Source organism: Nicrophorus vespilloides, unplaced genomic scaffold (genome assembly GCF_001412225.1).
Source record: "Nicrophorus vespilloides isolate i.1.1-1 unplaced genomic scaffold, Nicve_v1.0, whole genome shotgun sequence".
NCBI classification, from domain to species: Eukaryota; Metazoa; Arthropoda; class Insecta; order Coleoptera; family Silphidae; genus Nicrophorus; species Nicrophorus vespilloides.
Window position 1 is genome coordinate 274,359 of NW_017098910.1, and position 19,893 is coordinate 294,251.

General features: G+C 30.2%; 1 protein-coding gene across 2 annotated transcripts in view; it reads right to left on the reverse strand.

Moving 5' to 3' along the window:
- LOC108563529 (5'-AMP-activated protein kinase subunit gamma-2-like) overlaps window positions 1-19,893 on the reverse strand; it is a 99,212-nt gene that overhangs the window by 3,764 nt on the left and 75,555 nt on the right. For both annotated transcript variants that reach the window (XM_017922230.1, XM_017922229.1), the window contains exons 6-7: window positions 9,654-9,787; window positions 5,931-5,979 (exon numbers count right to left, since the gene is read on the reverse strand). In XM_017922230.1, the coding sequence (XP_017777719.1) occupies window positions 5,931-5,979; window positions 9,654-9,787 (183 nt within the window). The remainder of the gene's footprint in view (window positions 1-5,930; window positions 5,980-9,653; window positions 9,788-19,893) is intronic.

Consider the following 19,893-nt stretch of genomic DNA (forward strand, 5'->3'; position numbering starts at 1 on the left):
ACGACTTACGAACACTCGGACTTACGAACAAAATTCTAAAAGCTCAAACTTGTTACAAGGAGATCTATAATAATAAAAAAATTAACTGTCCAAACAAAAATTGATATTTTCTTTAATAAAATGTAATATTTTTGGAAGATGTACTATCTGTTTTGTTGCATTTGTTTCTTTTGTCGTTTTTTATTAAATAATTGTGATTTCTATATTGAAAAGTATTTGTAAGTAAGTATTTTCTTTATTTTAATCTATATTTTCAAATTTATGCAGCAATACGAAAATTTTAAAATTCCTTCGACTTACGAACAAATTCGACTTACGAACCCTTTGGAACGGATATACCTGTATATCAAACTAGTATTGCGCAATTTCAATTGTTCAGATTGGGTGCGTAACAATTTTGTAATATACAAACAAGCTGACATAACATGCGATTCCTCAAATTCAAAGATTATTTCTTTCGTGCAATGTTTCTTTATTATACTCACTTCAATATTATTGCAATTGTTTGGCAACATTTTGTACATACAAATTAATTTTTACATAGACAAATTATAATAATTATCAAAAAAATCAACTTAACTTTCTGTCGAAATAATGGAATTATTTAATATATTTTATTTACAAAATAATTTTAACACTTAATATTCATTTTTAGGCATAGACATTAATAAGCATCAAGTTAAGATTATTATTAATTGCAAGACTTCATTACTTTATTTAAAGCAAAGTGATCTCGAAACTAACTTATTTTTTTCTCGAATTAACCTAATCCTTGAAAATATATAGAAGAAATTAAAAATAATTAAACGTATGGTTATTATTAAGCATTATGTTTTTATTTCTTGTCCGCGGACGTGGAAATGTTTTCAGGCAATGAGATTAAGTCGGCTGCCTATAATAAAGTTTTCCGAGTTATAATTGTATTGTGTAAACAGAACTATAAGTTTTCAATGCCCACGCAGAAGTTTCAAAAGCAGATAAAACGGAACGAACTGCCACTATTTATAAATGGATATAACATTATATTTTATTGCGTCACGGAACAAACAAAATGCAAATATATATTATGAAATTTTCAGTGCTTAATGTTGAACAAAAAAAAAACAGTGGCGTGCTATTATTTCTTATTATTGATATTGCTAATTTTTAATTTCTACATCAATAAATATTTAATTAAATTCGTATTTAAATTCTAATGGTTCGGATATTGAAAACACCCAAGAGCTAATAAAATAGCAATTCTCAACCTGAGTCACGTTGGCAAAAAGTTTGAGAAACGCTGAAATAAATCACTATATCAATTGATAATATTTTTTGATGAAGTAAAGAAACAATACAATCTTAATTAATCTATTGATATTGCTATTTTTTAATTTCTACATCAATCTGATGTAATACTAATAAATATATAATTAAATTCGTATTTAAATTCTAATGGTTCGGATATTGAAAATACACAAGAGCTAATAAAATAAATCAGCAATTCTCAACCTGAGTCACGTTGGCAAAAAGTTTGAGAAACGCTGATATAAATCACTATATCAATTGATAATATTTTTTGATGAAATAAAGAAACAATACAATCTTAATTAATCATTGTAAACTGAATCATATCTGAAAATTTTATTACAGCATTAGGTAAAGAATGGTTCAGATACAATTGACGTGTAACGCTTGGATGAAAAGGCAATCAATCATTTTGTAAAAAAATCTCTTAAAAACAATATTTCCGATATATAAATTCAATAAAAAACTAGATAATTTTACAAATTGCTCAACAAAATTGCTGTTCGACTTTAAAGAATTGTTTTCAGAAAAAAATATTATTGCATTTACTTAAAATAAATCTTTATTAGTCATGATGTAGGTCAGCGATTCACACTGAACATGAAATTCCGAGTAAACCACTAGATATCATCATTACCATTATTTATGCTATCGATTCAAGTGCGGCACATAATATTTATTTATAAAACGACGTCGCACAATCACGAACTATATTCCCGATGTAAACTTACAAACATGCATCTGGATTCTACGAGGTTTATGCGCAAGACGTTGAGGAAGGTCAGTTATTTACTACTACTTAGTCATTATTGTTAGTTCAGTTCATATTACACGATCGTTTCAAATCGCACTGAAACATTCAATGAGAATAACTAATTATTAGTTCTATATTTACTAAGCAAATGTAATAAAACAAAATGTAGTTAGATTGAAAGTTTATTCATTATGTATATGAATCAATATTTTGTAATTGCTTTAATATATTATGTATTTGTTTTTTGTTTTCTTTGTATCTAATAAATTGATATTATTAAATGCTGTTAGAATATAATCAAACAATAATTTAATCTATGATTTTACAGAAAAGTCTTAATACTATCGAAAGTATTAAAAAGAAAGTATTGAATTTCTGTATTTGTATACCTTTTTCGAGCTTCTCAACTAGCCATTCTTTAGTGGTCTGCGAAACATCCTCGAACTCTTTGATCTGATCTATGCGATAGACGTCCTCTTCGTCCTCGTGTATAGTCGAAAGCACATGGTTAGAGTAATAGTGCAATCGCAACATAAGGTGCACATTTCAAACAAATACTTTAAATGTTCACACCCAGCCGACATCAACCGCTGCAGCACTTTGCACAACTCAAGACTTCGCGTTCATGCCACTAGCACATTTCTTCCATCCGTATTATATCATGTTTTCGCATCAATATAATTTAACTGAAGCGACGATTTTTTTGTTTCTTTTAAAATCAAGATTTCGTTTGAGTTCTTGGCTTCGAAATCATACGAAGCAATTGAAGTTGCAAGCGTTCAATCAGGTAGGCAGTATTCTGCGAGCAAACGTCCAACCGGGTCAGAGATCTACACACCATTAACTCGAAACTATATGTGTATATTATTTTTTTCCTGTCATCTTCGGCCACTCGAGTTTGCGTTGTTAATTGAACGCTTTTTGTTGTTCAGTTAGTGTGTAGGTGTAAAAGTTGTACAAGAACCATATTTTCTAGGTCCATGCGTTTAAATATGTAGTATATATAGAATACACTCGTATGCATATACATAGGGAACAGACGCAGTCTATTTAAAATATATATAAATGTAGTTAAATGAAACTGGGAGAGCATTCCGAGGTTCTGTTGTGTCTCCAAAGCGTTGCGAAATTACATATAAATCCCGGACGAAAACAACAACATTTACAAATCGAGGAGGCTCGGTGTTAGCGTGTCGTGCAACGAAACTCTGTTTGGTTGTAGCCGAAGAAGGAACATCGTGTTCTTCATTATTCGAAATTAATAAGTTTCTGCGACTCAATGTGAACAATCTTTAATAGGTTGTCTTTTGAATCTTCAGCACCGGTTCGAACTAAATGCACTATCATTTCTAAGTTGTATCGTGGATGCGAAACTGTTGCTCCATCGGTTGACGAAGATGCTCGTCTCTTCGGAACTGGAAGACGATCTTTATCCCTTTGATCGATGGTTGAAAGAGCGAGATGAAAAGATTCGAAGAGTAGAAGTGTGTTTGTGTGTGCGAGATAGAGAGAGATCGCGCACGGAAGCTCGATCCGGGTGAAAAACTGGGATGACTGAGGCGCGTCTTGGTGTTGGGACCATATGGCCGGAGGCAAAATGGACGTGCTATTGCTATTATTGGCACCGATGGATCGCAGCATGCATGTGCCAAAAACACGAGCCACGGCATTTCGTTTCGCGTCATCGACTGGAATACTACACTAGGCCTCACACTACCAAACACCTCGATGGATAACCCAAACACTTCCACCCATCGCAGAGCACATTTATCATCGCTTCATTGCAATTCCCACGCCTTCGGAATGCAATTCATATATTACACATTCCAATTTTATAAAACATTATCTCATCTTAAATTCAATGTGTTTTATCATCCGTATTCTTTCATTTTTATATTATATTATTTCTGTCTTCCTTAAAGACCTTATCCTTATCCAAGATTTCATAATCAAACCATATTGGATTTTCTATTCGTTAAGTTAAAATTTGCATCAGCCAATATAAACGACGAAGACAATAATAAATAAAATATTCTTCATAGTTAAAAGGATTCAATGAACACTATATATAAGAAAAATACCTTTTACACATTCCACGTTTCTTGTTCAATATTTCCATAAATACCAATAGTATTTCTCTGTTGTCTTAAAAGATTTGTTTACATTTTTTTTTTGTTATTTAAATTTAAAAAAATATATATCTAAAAAATACGCAACGAAAAATGTATTATTTATAAAAAAATATGTCATGTTACATAATTTATAACCTATTTTTTATAAGAATCTATATAGTTTATAGTTAAAATTATTCAATTAAATATATTTACAATTGATTTCAGCGATGATACACGCGCTGATGTAAATCTGTTTGAATAAATCGATTAAATAAACAACCTTCTTTCAAATGTATATACACATTCCAAGTATTGCAAGCTACTTTTACTAAAATTTCCATAAAAGAGAACAACAACTGCCACTTAACAATATTATTGAGAGAATTGACATATATATATATATAGTATGCTCGTTCAATAGTTGATATAACATAGTTTTAATTCTAGTATGATCACGTAAGAATCATTTTTATTTATATAAAGTACTTTAACACTCAAGTTGCACAGAACTAGATTAGATATTCTAAACTTTTCATTACCCTTAATGCATATAAAGTTGAAAATATTTTTTTGGAATTGGTATTGTATTTAAAAGGAAAATTTTTTAGAAACGATTTTTTTTTTAAATTTCCTTAAGACGCAATCCAATTTGAAGTCGATTTTTCTATTATATAAAGGTGCATCTTATTATTTAAAAATACACTTTTCATACAAGATATCAATAATCATGTTTTTGTATTTATAGAAAAGTCATATTTTACTCTTGAGTGAAATAGTTATATGTTTAACTTTGAAAATATCAATAAGTTCATTTAATTTCATCAGTTCAATTTAGTACATTTATAATAGTTTAATTTAGCAATAATATATGAATCTACTGTATAATCAAAGCATTTAAATAAATAGTGAACATAATTTGCCTCCTTTAACATTATAATATACGATTTGATCTAGTTCCCAATCATCTTCAAAAGTCAATATATAATCTTAAATAATAAATATTCGTTATTTATGGCAACGAAATCGAATGAAATGCTAAATCATTCGCATAATTTGCTTTTAATATTTCAATTGGTTTTGGCACGAAAAACCACATTTCAATATAAATGCTTGCCAAACATCATATTTTTTTGAAATTTTCGCACTTTAAATTTTATTTTCTAAATAATGTATTACATAAAATATTTATCGTTAACAACTCGATCCAATGCAATAATTCAAAAACACAACACATTGTTGATCAATTACGAATATTCTATAAATATAAACAATACTTTTAACAATGTTAAATTATTGAATAATATAGCCTTGTACTTTCTAAAATTATTAAATGTTTATTTTGGTATTTTATAAGTTTAGTTATTATTTTTTTATATTGTATTCAATTATTCAATGCATTGCCTTGTTTTATGAATACCACCAAATCAGTGCTTTGGAAACCGAAATCTAATTAGGCTCCCCTGATTCCAGTATTTACATATAGTAACAAAATAAGCAAAGAATTCAAAGATTAAAAATTGATAATTAATTACTTCTTCGGGTAGTTTTCACACATTTCGTTTTGTTATCTTGTCATTTTGTATTATTTAGTCAAGGTTGTAATACATAGATAGAGGGTTCAACAAACTCATTTAGCAAATACTAACTCAATATTAGCAAACAACATCAATTTTCTCTTTAAGAGAGTATAGTATATAGAGATATTTATAAAAAATAATTAGAAAACGTAATAAACGTAATTTAATTGAATATAAAGTAAAACTTGGATAACTTACCTAAATCGGTAATATTCACTTTCTCCAAGAACGGGTCCACGACAGGAAGCTGCAAGCAAAATGAGATTATAAGAAATTGATTTAGTAAACGACAAATAATATTATGATGGATTAACACAAATTACCAATGCCTTTTTAAAGAACGCCCTTGGCGATAGATTCGGATGCCTCCGTTTCAAATTAGAAGCCAACCTCGTGTACCAATTCACCTGAACGGAGTTGTTCAGAGGCTGAAGTGGCGGAGGCGGCGTCGACATTGGGGATGCGGTTTCCGCCGTGAACCGTTTGAACATCGTTTCCGGTTCTTTCGGTAATATCCGGAGATGGCGCCAACAACAAATCGAGAGAGAAAAAAAAGCACGTCCTTCCTCGCGTCGAAATAAATATAGTCCTATATATATATATATTTATTATACGCACTACATTTAGATAAGTAAGTCAAACAGAACCAATACAATATTTGCTCAATATGCTTACGTTAATGCATTGTGGATGCGATATTATTTACAATTTTATTGGATATTTTGTTGAGGCCTCTAACTCAAATACCGGTGATTAGCATGACGGTAAATCACTGTTTAGAAGAACCATGTTAAAAAGACACACTTCGAGGCAGCAGTTAGATCCTCTCTCCATCACCGCGACCGGATTTTTGGGGGGATGGCGTTTGCGAGAAGATGCATTCAATCTGGGAGTGGGCTCGAATAATACGGAGGCAAACGTAAGTGATTAAATTATTACGTAAATAAAAATATTGATAAACAAGTGGACTCCTTCCTTTAGCGCACTTATAGTAATTGCACGATAATGACGCGAAACAGAGTGAGCGAGATGATGTGCAAAACCGGAGGTGTCCTTATGTTTTCGAAGGACCTGCAGGAATCGCCGCTCGTTTTTTTCCATTCGATTAAACCCAAGAAGATTATTTATATAATGTTATAACAACATAAAAAACGGTCAAATTATTAATAGCAATACAGCTTTTACGCGGAGTGACCAATAGGTCAACCGTAAACATTGACCCTTCTTCCATCGACGTACATCAAAAGAAGTGAAACACGCACTGGCACACACAATTACAAAACGCGTTCGGATAATTGCGAATTTCCAAAAATGGAAATATTGCTGCAAATCGTAATGTTTCCAGTCCAGCGGATTGCGCAAAAGAGTTTGAAATAGTTTCGTTGTTGCACTTCGGAACACGCCTCACTCAAGTTGTTATTTTTGTTGTTGTAGACGAGAAAGCACTTTAAAAACGAATGTAGCAGGTGAAGAAGAGGATGCTGCGTTTGATATCGCCATGCAGAATGGAACTTTTTATTAACAATGACGACATGTGAGTATATGTATGTGCGGACGGATAACAAATTTCGAATTATGCACGGAGCCGAGCGCTTGCGTATAATTTTTTTCTCTTGTTTGTTGTTCACCTCAACTTCGAAACATCGATTCTACAATGACAAATAATTCAGTTTGCAAACAGCAAAATACGTTATATGCAGAGCAAACAATCGATGAACAAACTCAATGCCAGGCCAGAATCGAAAGAACCACAATCAGCGCGCGCGAAATATAATCTTTTGTTAATGCAGGAAAACATGAAATATTTTATTTCAGCTCTGCCATCTCGACGCGAGTAAACATTGTTTATTTTAATAACAATAAGCAACAAGCGATAAACGAGAAATGCGTTTTTTTTTTATTGCGGAATCAGATTGAAAACAAGTAGTCCTGGATACCAGGAGAGCAGAGCTTGCAGCAGGATCGATCTCTAGTACCAGCATTGACACTCGATGGCGCTCCCATAAATGGAGGGGAAGTAATCTGTCGGTAAAAGTTGGAACTGTTGGCCGTTACAGGAAGCGACTTGAAAATGTTGCGCTTTATTTGGTATTCGCATTCAAGAGTCAGTCCACAAAAAATAAATTTGTATTAAAAACCGCAGACGTCTCTCCTAATTGGAAACACTTTGGCACCGAAAGCTTCCTTCTGCAGCAGCAGCGCATTTCTTTAATTATAAAAATATGTCACAGCTAATTTGGCATCGCCTGCCGAGCCAACTGTTTTCAAATGTTCTCCAATTCATTTACATGGTATATATATACTTAATATAAGTTTTTCTACGCTTTACTTTCAAAACACCTTTCAACGTAGCGGAATAATCCTATCTGGATTGCACAATAATCCAATTAGTTAATAAATCCTAGTGATTTCACTGATAATTAAGCAGATTCTCCAATTCAATGCACTAATAAAAAAAAGCAGCAATATGTATATATATACATATATAAATGGAAGGAAAATTGACCTTGATAAATAAAATGGAAACATGCAATTTTCGGAATAGAAATTTGCTTTCTCAATGATGCCGAAGAACGTAACGACACTAAATCCAATAAAACACAAATATTGAAATAAAACAAATGTTTAGAAACCCATTTTTTGTAACAAAAGTGCAAGTATCCATAATATTTTGTGCAAACTGATCTTTAATTAATGTATTTTCGTCATTGCCAACACTCTTTGCTTAATATTTGTATACATTCACAGTTTCAGTATTATTGAAAAATATAACTCCTGACTTATGTCGTATTTCATAAAGTGACTTATTAAAACCAATTAAAAAAGAGTTTAGATGCAAAATGATAATATAATCTAAATAAGATATATATTATGCTTTATATGAGAGACACTGCTCTATATAGCGAAACTATGCGAATACCTTGGCAGGAACATCAAAAGCATACTTAATGGCGTCGAGGATAGTTAAGGTTAATCTGGGAGACTTATCCTGTATTTTTACTTGTAAACGTATTAGTTCACTTGGTTTAACAGCCGACTGATTAAGTTCAGCAGCTTGCACTGAGGATTATCTAAATAAAGATCCGAATGTAAAACAAATAATCCACAGAACTAATTTAATTTTAATTGAAAACAACTGATTATTTAAGTTTAATTCAAGTTCACAAGTAAAATAAACGTGAATGTGCCAGTGAAATTTTATATACTGTTGAATATCTTAGAAACCAATGAAAATAAAATTGTCAGCTATGATTATACACTTGTTTATACTATATTCAGTTATTGTTTATATATGAATTGGTTTTCGTATTGCGTACTACGATTAACTGGCGATTTATATTATCTTTATTTCATTTGGAACTCTGCACCAAGTTATAGTGAATCTAGAAATACATCGCAATTCTAAAATGGTATATCGATTTCGAATTCACTTAGCGAAAATCAAAGAGTGTCTTAAATGACTGTACCTATACATTACAAATAAAGAATTGAAAGACTCCCGAGATTGAATGGGCACTTTAATTAGAGTAAAACTCTGAGAACGGGTTGAAATCTGATATTTTAATTAAGATCGATGAAGAAAATATGCACGACGGAGCAATTATGCAGGCAATTTGAGTCGAAGGATGAAGCAGTAATCCAAGAAGCGTCGTTTGGTATTCTCATCACGTTCCGTTGGATGAGAGGGAATAAAACCGAGGAAGGACATTTTTGACGACGGGGAGGAGGCATCCGGAATTAAAACAAAAAACTACGTTTCGCGCTGCGAGGAGGAATACATTGAACGCAAACGGCATAAAGATCGATCTGTTGTTAACAATGGCCACAGTAGACCTAAAGACGCACGTCTCCTATCTCCAATGATGCAATTGGGTAGAAGTAGCTTACAACTAATAGCTGTAGGGTTTGAATAGGACTTACTCCTCTAGAATCCCTGAACAGTATAGCAGCATGATGAGGGTCAAGAAAAGAATCTGACGCTCTGTGTGGAAGGATCGTTCCAAGGGACTGCCGCCGCCTTTCCGGGTCCAAGGACTTCTGCCTCAGGTGAGCCCCTATAACAGCAACAAGAGAAGAAAATTATTCATCGGAACATAATTTTTAATAAGCGAATGCATAAAAAAAAAACAAGATTTCGCTAATGCAAGTATGGTGAGAGAGAGAGATCGTCATGTATGGCCGTAACCTGGTCGAAATGATGTATAATAAACTAAGTACAATTCGCTGTACTTAACTAAAACTTGGATGGTTACGAAAGCTATAACGAAAACAATGGAAAACCTTTTCAAAACCATCCGCGATGCATTCCAACAGCAACGTCAATCCGGCAATGATTAGTTGCAGCACGTCACTCAGCAACACTTTCAAGTGATCCACTTGCATAGCTAATGGGTAGCTAATGCTCTGTTTTAACATATCCAAACAACAACTAAAATCGCCATCCTACAATTACACACAGTTAAAGGTTACTTCTGTCTAAAGGTAGACACAAAAAAACAGTTTCAATACTATATTTAAATTATGTTCGCTGAACGCAACAGTAAATGGTATTAAGGGTGGCGCGATGTTAAAGGTAAACCGCACTAACTTCATTAGAAGCTTTAAAAAACTGCGGAAAACAATGGAACGAACAAACTTCTCCGCTTTTATAAAATTCCAATTACATAAGCCGGGTTAATTAAAACTCAAAATACGATAACTCGATGCGTTAATTTGATAAACAAATATTTTTTTCTACCAAAAATCTCACTAACAAAATATTTAAAACAAAAAAAAATCCCCACTTTTGATCACTATATTTAATTTTCAAACATTTTACTTTAAATATTTAGTTTTCTTCAACTCAGTTTTCTTAAACTGAATTGAATCTAGACTTCAAACAGCATTTATTTACTTTTAAACTAGAAATAATATTCACTATCGTTACGTTTATTGAACATACCTTTTATATCAACGAAACGTGTTCTCCTTTCGTAATTAGGAAGTTTGTAAGTTTTCGTAGCGCGAAAAACCATTAAACCACTTGACTGCAAGAAGCAAGGCGAGCACCTGTCTTTGAGCGCACTTCGGTTTAATGAGGCTGATCCGCTGCGAGTATTTCCATTTTCGTACATTTTTTTTGTGCAAGTGTGTGTATATGTTCCAACTTCGATCATCATCATCATTATTATTTCATCTTTCCATCATGTGATCTGTTTTCATCCTTGTTTTTTTTTCTTCGAGAAAAATAGTAGGGACGCATACATAACTCCTTTTAGCAATTCTCATCTCGTTCTTAAATGCTTGCGTCAACAGCTTCGAAAATATTTTCTCCAAAAACCATTATACGTTAAGCATTACAATAATTGAAAGATTCCTTTACGGAAAGATGTGTTACATTTTAAACCCATTAGCGCATATATTCTGTATTCAATAAAATAAATGGATATATATGTTTCATAAAAGATTCAATTAAAAAATTACAATGTAAAAAAAATCTGCAGTTTTTATTTTAAATAAAAGCGAAAACGTACGTAATAATAAATATTTGAAAATGTCGAATGTTTGCGCATTTGTAAACCAATTTTATTTAATCCGAACACGTAGAATTTATACAATTAAAAGCAATTATTAATTAACAAATTTATTGCAGATTGATCTTTATTATAAATATTATTATTCATTGAATATTTATAACCGAATATTGAATAATTATAAACGGGAAATAATTTCAAATATAAAGTTAAAAATTTGTATTGACGTGAAAAAAACTCAACTGTATAAAATTATAAAACTATTATCAGAAATGATTAAAAATAATGAGAATTGCGAAAAAAAATGCATTTGCATATATTTGTCATTTTGTTTCATTAGAAGTGAGTCAACTAATAATAGCCACAAGAATATTGAAAAATAGTGGAAACTATTTTCCTCCATTATTTCACATTCATTAATCAAATCAAACATTAATAAACAAAATATTAAAGTAAGTAAAGTTATTGAATTAATTAATTCATTCAAATGCAGATAAAACTATACTTTAGTTATAAAATGATTAATTAACTAAAGTCAATATTACTATAAGTATAATGCGGATATTCGGATTAATTGAATTCGGACTAATACATACATATAAGAAAATAATTTTGTGTATGAATTTTTTAGAAATTATTTTTATTTTGCTGAATTAAATTAGTTTGTTTTGAATAATTCAAACCGTACAATAGTCAAACCATGGTCTGATCAAAGCCGCAATATGCGAGGTATTGTTATAATATTCATAAATGTAACACTATAACGTTAAGCCGAATGTTACTCAGAAGATGATAAACTTAACTGAAGAAGACTGTTCGTACATCTGGTTGCCTATATTATTACCGGTATTCTTAATTCTAATAGACCACAAATTATTTAACGTGAAAATATCAAATATTTAAAAAATATTCGTTTAAATTAAACAATTTTTAAATAAAATTCATCATCAAATAATGATAATATTAACAATTAACTCACATCCTTTTATACATGATTGCAACATGATAAATAGTTGCTGTAATTAGATAATTTCTTAATATGAATCAGAATCTTGAGGTGAAATTTGAAGACAAAATTCGATTTTCTTTATAAAAAAATAGTAACATACATTTTATTATGCAATATGCTTCAATTAAGCGATTATTATATTACTTATTGTTATCTTGTGCAGACATAACGTAAATAATAAAATGCTTACATGTGTAATCGACATCCATTTGCATTTGCACAGAAAACCGCAGAACGATAAACGAAAATGCAGAGGTGTAGTAGTTAACAGCATCGAGGAAGGAAGGAAACTGACTGAGTGTAGTGTGATTGAAAAAAAACTGACTTTTATGTGTATAAATCACGACACTGCGATCATGATGAAATTCGCGACGATTGATCAATGAATCACGGCAATGCTTGAGGTACGATTAGGATTATTACGTATCTATTTACAGTTAAGGACCATTTTATTTTTGAATGCGTATACATTTTGCATTCACCTCACACGCACGCAGACATATGAAATTGCTTCATTTTCATCGGAATATGTATATGTTTTTTTTGCAAATATTATACTGAATGGATCAAGAAGCATAGTGCTCCAATTTAATTGCGGATGAGAACAACGTTGAAACGTTTACAGACTATGAATTGCTCTTTCAGATATTTCTTCTTCATTTCATTTGAACATGAAAAAAAGAAGAAGAAGAAAGTTTGTGTTTCGCTGAAATTATCTTTTTTTGATCCTTCATTTATCTTATCTTTGAAATAGTGTCATTCACAATAATGTTACTAGATTTATTTCCCTGAGTATTTCTATATAGAGAAAATAATTAGTAATTACTCATAAACAAATTATTAATTCGATTAGTAATCTTTGCATATCATAAAGAAATGATTAATTAATCAAGTAATTAATCATTTATCCATTTGACTATAAATCATTTGAATCATATACTTTAATGCTGCACTTATTTAAATATATTAAATTGTTTTTCGTTGATGGTTTTTTTTTCATATTGAACAAACAACTATTATTAAGCTTGTGCAGTGCGTATGGATGGTTAAATCGAATAACGCGATGCATTATTCAATCCGGATAATCATAAATTTGCATCGACAAATTTTGTTCAATAAACAAACGCAAACCGGGCAGTTTATTCATCTACACGTATTTGTTGTTATTATGTCAATCGTAATTAGAATCTAAAAATATTTCCAAAATGATGAAAGATATATCAAGAAAAATTAACGTTTTCAGTTTTTGCACATTACATGTTTTTTAGATTTTACATCTAAATATTGTAATTATCGTTGCTTTTATCGAACAGATTAGTAATGTCTTTGAAATTGTTGTTATTGATATTTACTAAGTTAAAAATAGTGTTTAAAGAACTAATTTTTTACTTTTAATTTTGCTCAATTAAAATTTAGTTTTTTTTTGCAATTTTCAAACCGTACAAGTTAATCCACACTATATGAGGTATTGCTGTACATTAAAAGAAATCTTATGTTTAAATTTAATATTGATATCATATATACACAGTGGAACCTCGTTTAACGTGCAAAATTAAGAATTAATTAAATTAAAAAAATTAAGAAAAATGACTCGCTTAACGAGCATAACGAGTGACGACGAGAAGAGAAGTTCCGGATTGCGCGCCTGCTACATCATTTTTAAAACTTGTTTACACATATTATGTGTATTTTTGAATATGTTACACATAATATCCGGAAATTTTGGAACGGATTAAACTCGTTAAACGAGGTTTCACTGTATATCTATATTATATAACAATTAGATTTTCAATTTAAAAAAATAACTTGTAAGTATAGAAAATATTTTTGTCGATTCTCCCTTTATTAAAGAAGAAATAAATTTACTACCAAAAACATTAACTACTATTTAGTTATAAATATCTATGATTATTATAAAATCATATGAATTATTAATACACTTTGCAGATATAACTTTATCTAAAATAAAATGAATATGCATGAATTATTCGCGTAGCGTGAAACAGATTAAGAGCTTATGAAGCGGGTAGCAAATAACCAAACAAAAAAATGAATTACCTCATGCGCTAAAAGGTTATTTATATGATAATATTTTCCTAGCCACAAAGATGGAAAATTACTTTCATTTGCTTCTCGTTTTTCTCCTAATTCTCTAAAGATTTATAAAAGTAATTAAAAAATAGATTCGTAATAGTCTTTTGGATCGTCTCAATTTAAACTAGTATAGATGGAATTGGAATAGTTTCATTAGAAACAACAGTGGGAGTCGAATAATGAACGGTTTTATGGGAGGAAAGTTTTCGCCCAAATACGTTTACATTCCAACCGGATTAGACCCTCTTTTGTCTATAATTTAAAGACCGCAGTGGAATTTGCTATTTACGTTTCCAGCAGAACTCGTTTCATTTCCTTCTGCACATTTCTACGTGCTTCTCAGAATTCCAAAATAAATACGATATTTCAGTTGCATCAAATTCAATTGATAATAAATAGAAAAATAGAAAATATGTGTTGTAAATAGACCTTCAAATTTATTTTATCAAGATTTATAAATTCTGAAAGGAATTATGAACAACTGAAAACAATACGTGCTGTTTGACAAGTATGGTTACTTATGGTCTTTAAGTTGGTACACATTACTCTTTTATAAATAGTAGATAATTCAAGAAAACTTTAAAAAAATACTAATACCACATCTATTTTTTATGCAATTAACGTAATACGTGGTTACAGTAAAAACAAAGCTAAGAACATGATTGTTACAAAGTTCGAACGAGAGAGAATAAAAAAAGTTATGCAAATTAACGTAACAGTAAGTTACTAATAAAAACTGGTATGAGGCTATTAATAACGCGCGAAGCGAGGAAAACAATATTTAAAAATAAATTATTTAGCCGGAGCCAAAAGCGAGAAAATCGCGGAAGCGACAATAATTGGCGATTGTTGTTACAACGTCAAAGTTCACATCTTCAGTAGAATGGTTAATTGCAATAATAAAATGATTATTGTTTTGCAGCATGTTTATTTTTTTTGTTGAAAGATCCAACAGATGGGAATATACACATGTGCGTTGAGTTCTCGTTCTGACAGGACGACGAACAACAAATACTAGCAGAACACGTGCGATTTAAAAATGTAAATTTATGCCATGCGATAGGTGACAAATATGATTGTATAATTTGAAGCTCACTCCTCGCCTCATCCCAATTTGTTCACTATTGTTGTTATTCTTTTCAGTTGTAAGTATAATTGAAGATGTAATGGTGTTAAATTGCAATAGCCGTGGGTCGTCGTCGTTGTGGTGTGAGCCGTTACACAGATCGTCCCCATTTGTTATGCAATAATGCAGCAGCCGACACGTACTCACTATTTGTTCATTTATTTAGGACCAAAATAGTTTAATAATAGTTCTAAACTGGCCGGCGTTAAGCCTAAGCCAAGGCCGTCCGCGCATCTTCCTCTCTCCTACATTAATTATTCTCATCTCTCATCTCTCTCACACTCACAAACATTAAATCTTTCTATTTCCCTACACACTCGATGGATGGAATAGGCAGTAGTTGTTGTTCTTTAAGGAAGCCACAGTCTGGGTATAAAACAATACGTGACGTGTGTTTTATCGAATATTTCTCTGCTGTTTTCATCTTGTTTTGCAAATTATTTATTTAAAATTATAAACATTATTTCAATACGAACAAATAATTACAATATTACAATGTAAAAACAAGCGTAAAGAATTGGACTTCTCGCATTGGCGATTCTCACGAGCGAACAAAAGACATTTATTTACTATTTATAGCAGTTAAAACAATACGTGAGGTGCGTTTTATCGAATCTCAGTGACTTATTCGAAAAACATCACAGTTTTTACTTCAAATCATTTTTATGTAATTGTGCAAGATTCAAAGATTACGTTAAAAAAAAACTTGCAAATATTTGTTTACAAACTAAATACTACTACATTTTTAACCATATCACACGATATGCGGTCGCTTAGCAAAACCACATTTTAAAAACACTTCAATTAAAGCGAATTACGAGTTCAAACAACATTTTCATTCGAAACGCATTCCGGTTAGAAACAAATAATTCGAAGTTACAGGTGACAATTAACGAGTGTTCTTTAATTATCAATTAAATTTGTTTTTAGTAATAAAACAAATTCTTTAATTTCAACAACTCACAATGTTTAATTCTTGTTAGACTTTCAATGAAAAATATTTATTAAAATATATTTTTTTGTATAGACTTTCCTATTATTATTTATGATGATGTTTATTAGTCCAAATTTGGGACAAAGATCTTTTCTTTTCCTATTTTGTACTAATTAGAAAGAATATTAATTATAAACTTTTACTTATTAAGGTAAAACTAAGTTTCTTATACTTTTTTGAGTTTTAAGAAGAATAATACAGTTATCTCATTTCTATCAAAACTGTAGCAACATTCTTATAAAAAAAAACTATATATTCCGATTAAATTGAATACAGATCAATAAATAATGAATTTTCTAAACTTTATCTTGAATAGTTGATAAATGTAGGGCGAATATATAAGTAGTAAGTTTGGCAGTGCAAATAGGAATAGTTAATCACTCTCAACCGAACTATAAATAACTTCCACTTGCCCTTGTTTATCAAGCGCTCCGAAGGTATATTGATTCATGTAAGTTATGTTAAGAAACTATGAGACGCTTTGGCCCTAACCCTTAACCCTGAAGAGAAATTGTGTATCTTATAAATTATCTTTCATAGGGCAATCATTTACAAAGTTCAAGATAGTAGCTAAAGTTACTATCAACACTTCCTGAGGCGTAGAAAATTTATTATAAAATGAGATGGGAACTTCACTATTATTTGAACATTATCCACATTATTTAAAAGATTAAAAGCTAAAACGATCCAGAAAAACATTAAAGCTGAATTTGTAATATTTTGATATTTAAGTTACTTTTATTTAAATTGTTATTTTTATTATAAAAGTTTATGCTAAGTATTTAGAACCGCAAATATTCTATAAAAAGTATTTGATGTTATTACAATCTGTAAAGTTTGGACAAAAACATTTCTCATTACTTAAATTCCATTGAGATTACAGCTGTAACTGAAATAATACTTTCTTTTTCATACAAGTCTGAATGTAATTTGTTGCTTGTCAGTCATGTCATCACAGTGACTATTCAAATGGTGGAGAAGTAATTCAATCTACTTCCACTTAAGTTGCGTTTTGCATATCAAAGAGTTAGTATTCAATACGATCAACATACGGAAACAACAAGATAATTAATAAATAATGAGAACGATCTCAGTTTATGTTTTAATGACATTGACATTTCGCTGACGCAATTATTAGTTATTATACTGCGATGATGATATTACAATGTGAAGTCACGAGGAAAACTTGATATGAATTTACTTTTGATGGAAGATATATTTCATTTCATATTTTTGGTTCTTAATTATTTGAGACAAATTAAATTGATATTTTTTATTACGAAATCGGGATCAAAAATGCATGCACGTCGTAATTTAATTGATTTTAATGAAAATGTGATTTTATTTCAATACGATATAAAAATAGAATAAAAGCTTTTGACTAAAGTTTTTTTTTTGATCAATTCAATTAAATCTTGGTCTGTAAGGAAGTAAGGATCATCAAAGGATGTACGTAATAATATTGATTTTAAGATGATGTTTTGAGTCGTTTTAAAGAGATTTGTTGAAAAAATGCTCTTGTGAAATTGCAACGATGTGATTGCAAGACGGAAAAGTTGGAAGCAAAAAAAAAGTTTACTTGTAATGGAAATTTTCTTTTGACATAATTATATGAGGCCAATTCGATTACATGTTACTCTGTAAGGAAAAAAAAGTAAGATCTAAAAAGGTTGTACATGATATTGATCTAAAGTGATGTAATAATAAAAGGATCTGAGAATTTACTGATTTTAGCTTTTGTAGTGAATATTTACTATTATAAAATTGCGCTGACGTTATTTCAATAGGAAAAGTTTAGAGTTGAAAAAAGCTTTTGAAGCAAGTATTTTCTTTTAATATAATTATTTGAGGTAAAATGAAATAAAAATGTTATTCTCAAAGGAAAGTATGAATAAAAATGGATTCTCATAAAATGGATTTTAAGTGCACTAATAAAAAAAGGATATGCGTACTTCCTGCGGCGGTGCGTTTCAGCTATTTATTATTTGGTTCGTAATAAACGAGAGAGGACGATGGTATCCCAAAAAGTGTTTATGAAATCGTTATGAAACGTACCCGATGCAATTTCCTGCAGGTACGAATGTGCATAAACAAACAAGACAATATAAATGCTGATACCGCAGCAATAGTTAAAGGATAGTGAACATATACACGCATAACAACATAGCAAAACGCAAAGTAATGCATACTTTCGGAGCAAACGTAATCCATCCATCGCTTTTCGTTTTAATGCATTCAGAGAGAGAGGCGTAAACGTTATTTATTCCACGTGGAATGTGACCAATGTGCGCAGCAGTTCCAATGCGAATGAAAAATAATGTCGAATTATCCCACTTTTAATTCCTGCACATTCTAATAAATGGAAATTCCATCATAATAAATAAATAAAAATATGGAATAATATAATTGTTATCGATAGCAAATGTAAATTTAATGCGATGTAAACTATTGATTCCATGTTTCCAGGGAAACATCTGCAATTTTAATGAATTGTGTGTAATTACAGACGATACATATTCGATAACTAGTTTAGATTCTTCGAAGCTGTTCGGATTAATTCGAGTCAATTTATTTGATTTAATATTATTTTTTCCTTTACTAAATACAATCTATTCACACAATAAGGACATTGTCTAATCAAATTGATTTAAGTTTTACTTATTTCACATTAATTCATAGGAAATTCGATTTTGTACTGTTGACACAAAAACGAATCACATTTATTCAATAATTCAAAGAATATAATAGTAATATTAATGCGAGCAATGAAAATTGTAAATAATAATTATATGCAATAAAGAAAAATCTAATTACTAAATTAAAATCGAAAATAGTGATTTAAGTCAATACAGCTGTCAATAACTTCATTTATTTTTTATATAAATCTTAAATCATCAGAATTTTGTGCAATATGAAAGATAATAGAAAAACAAAAGATAATAGAATACTAAGATAGTGTAATTAATCCTATGAAATCGTTTTTTTTTATGTCCTTTATCGGGATTAATACAACTGAAAAATGAACAGGAAAGCTCAAAATCCAAAATAACAAGTTTCTCTATAAATGTGTTAAAGTTAATATTATTATAAATAATTAATAATGTTGCGTCACTAACAAACTTATACTAAATACTCTTCCTTATGCTTATAAGTCATTTCATTAATAATCAATAATTTGATAACTTCAGATAAATGTAAATTCACTATTTTTATTTGTTTACAGAATATGGCTAACCTTTTGGTGCTTTTATTGTGATTCGATTCTGTCACTTTTCGTGTTTTCGCATTGTTCAATCAATAATGAATTGTTTAATGCTAATTATTATTAAATAATTCATTATTGAATGATGCAAAAAAAAAAGTATTTTGATTACCAGAATCCGGATAAAACTTATCACTTTTAAATCTCGATAAATCAATCACAT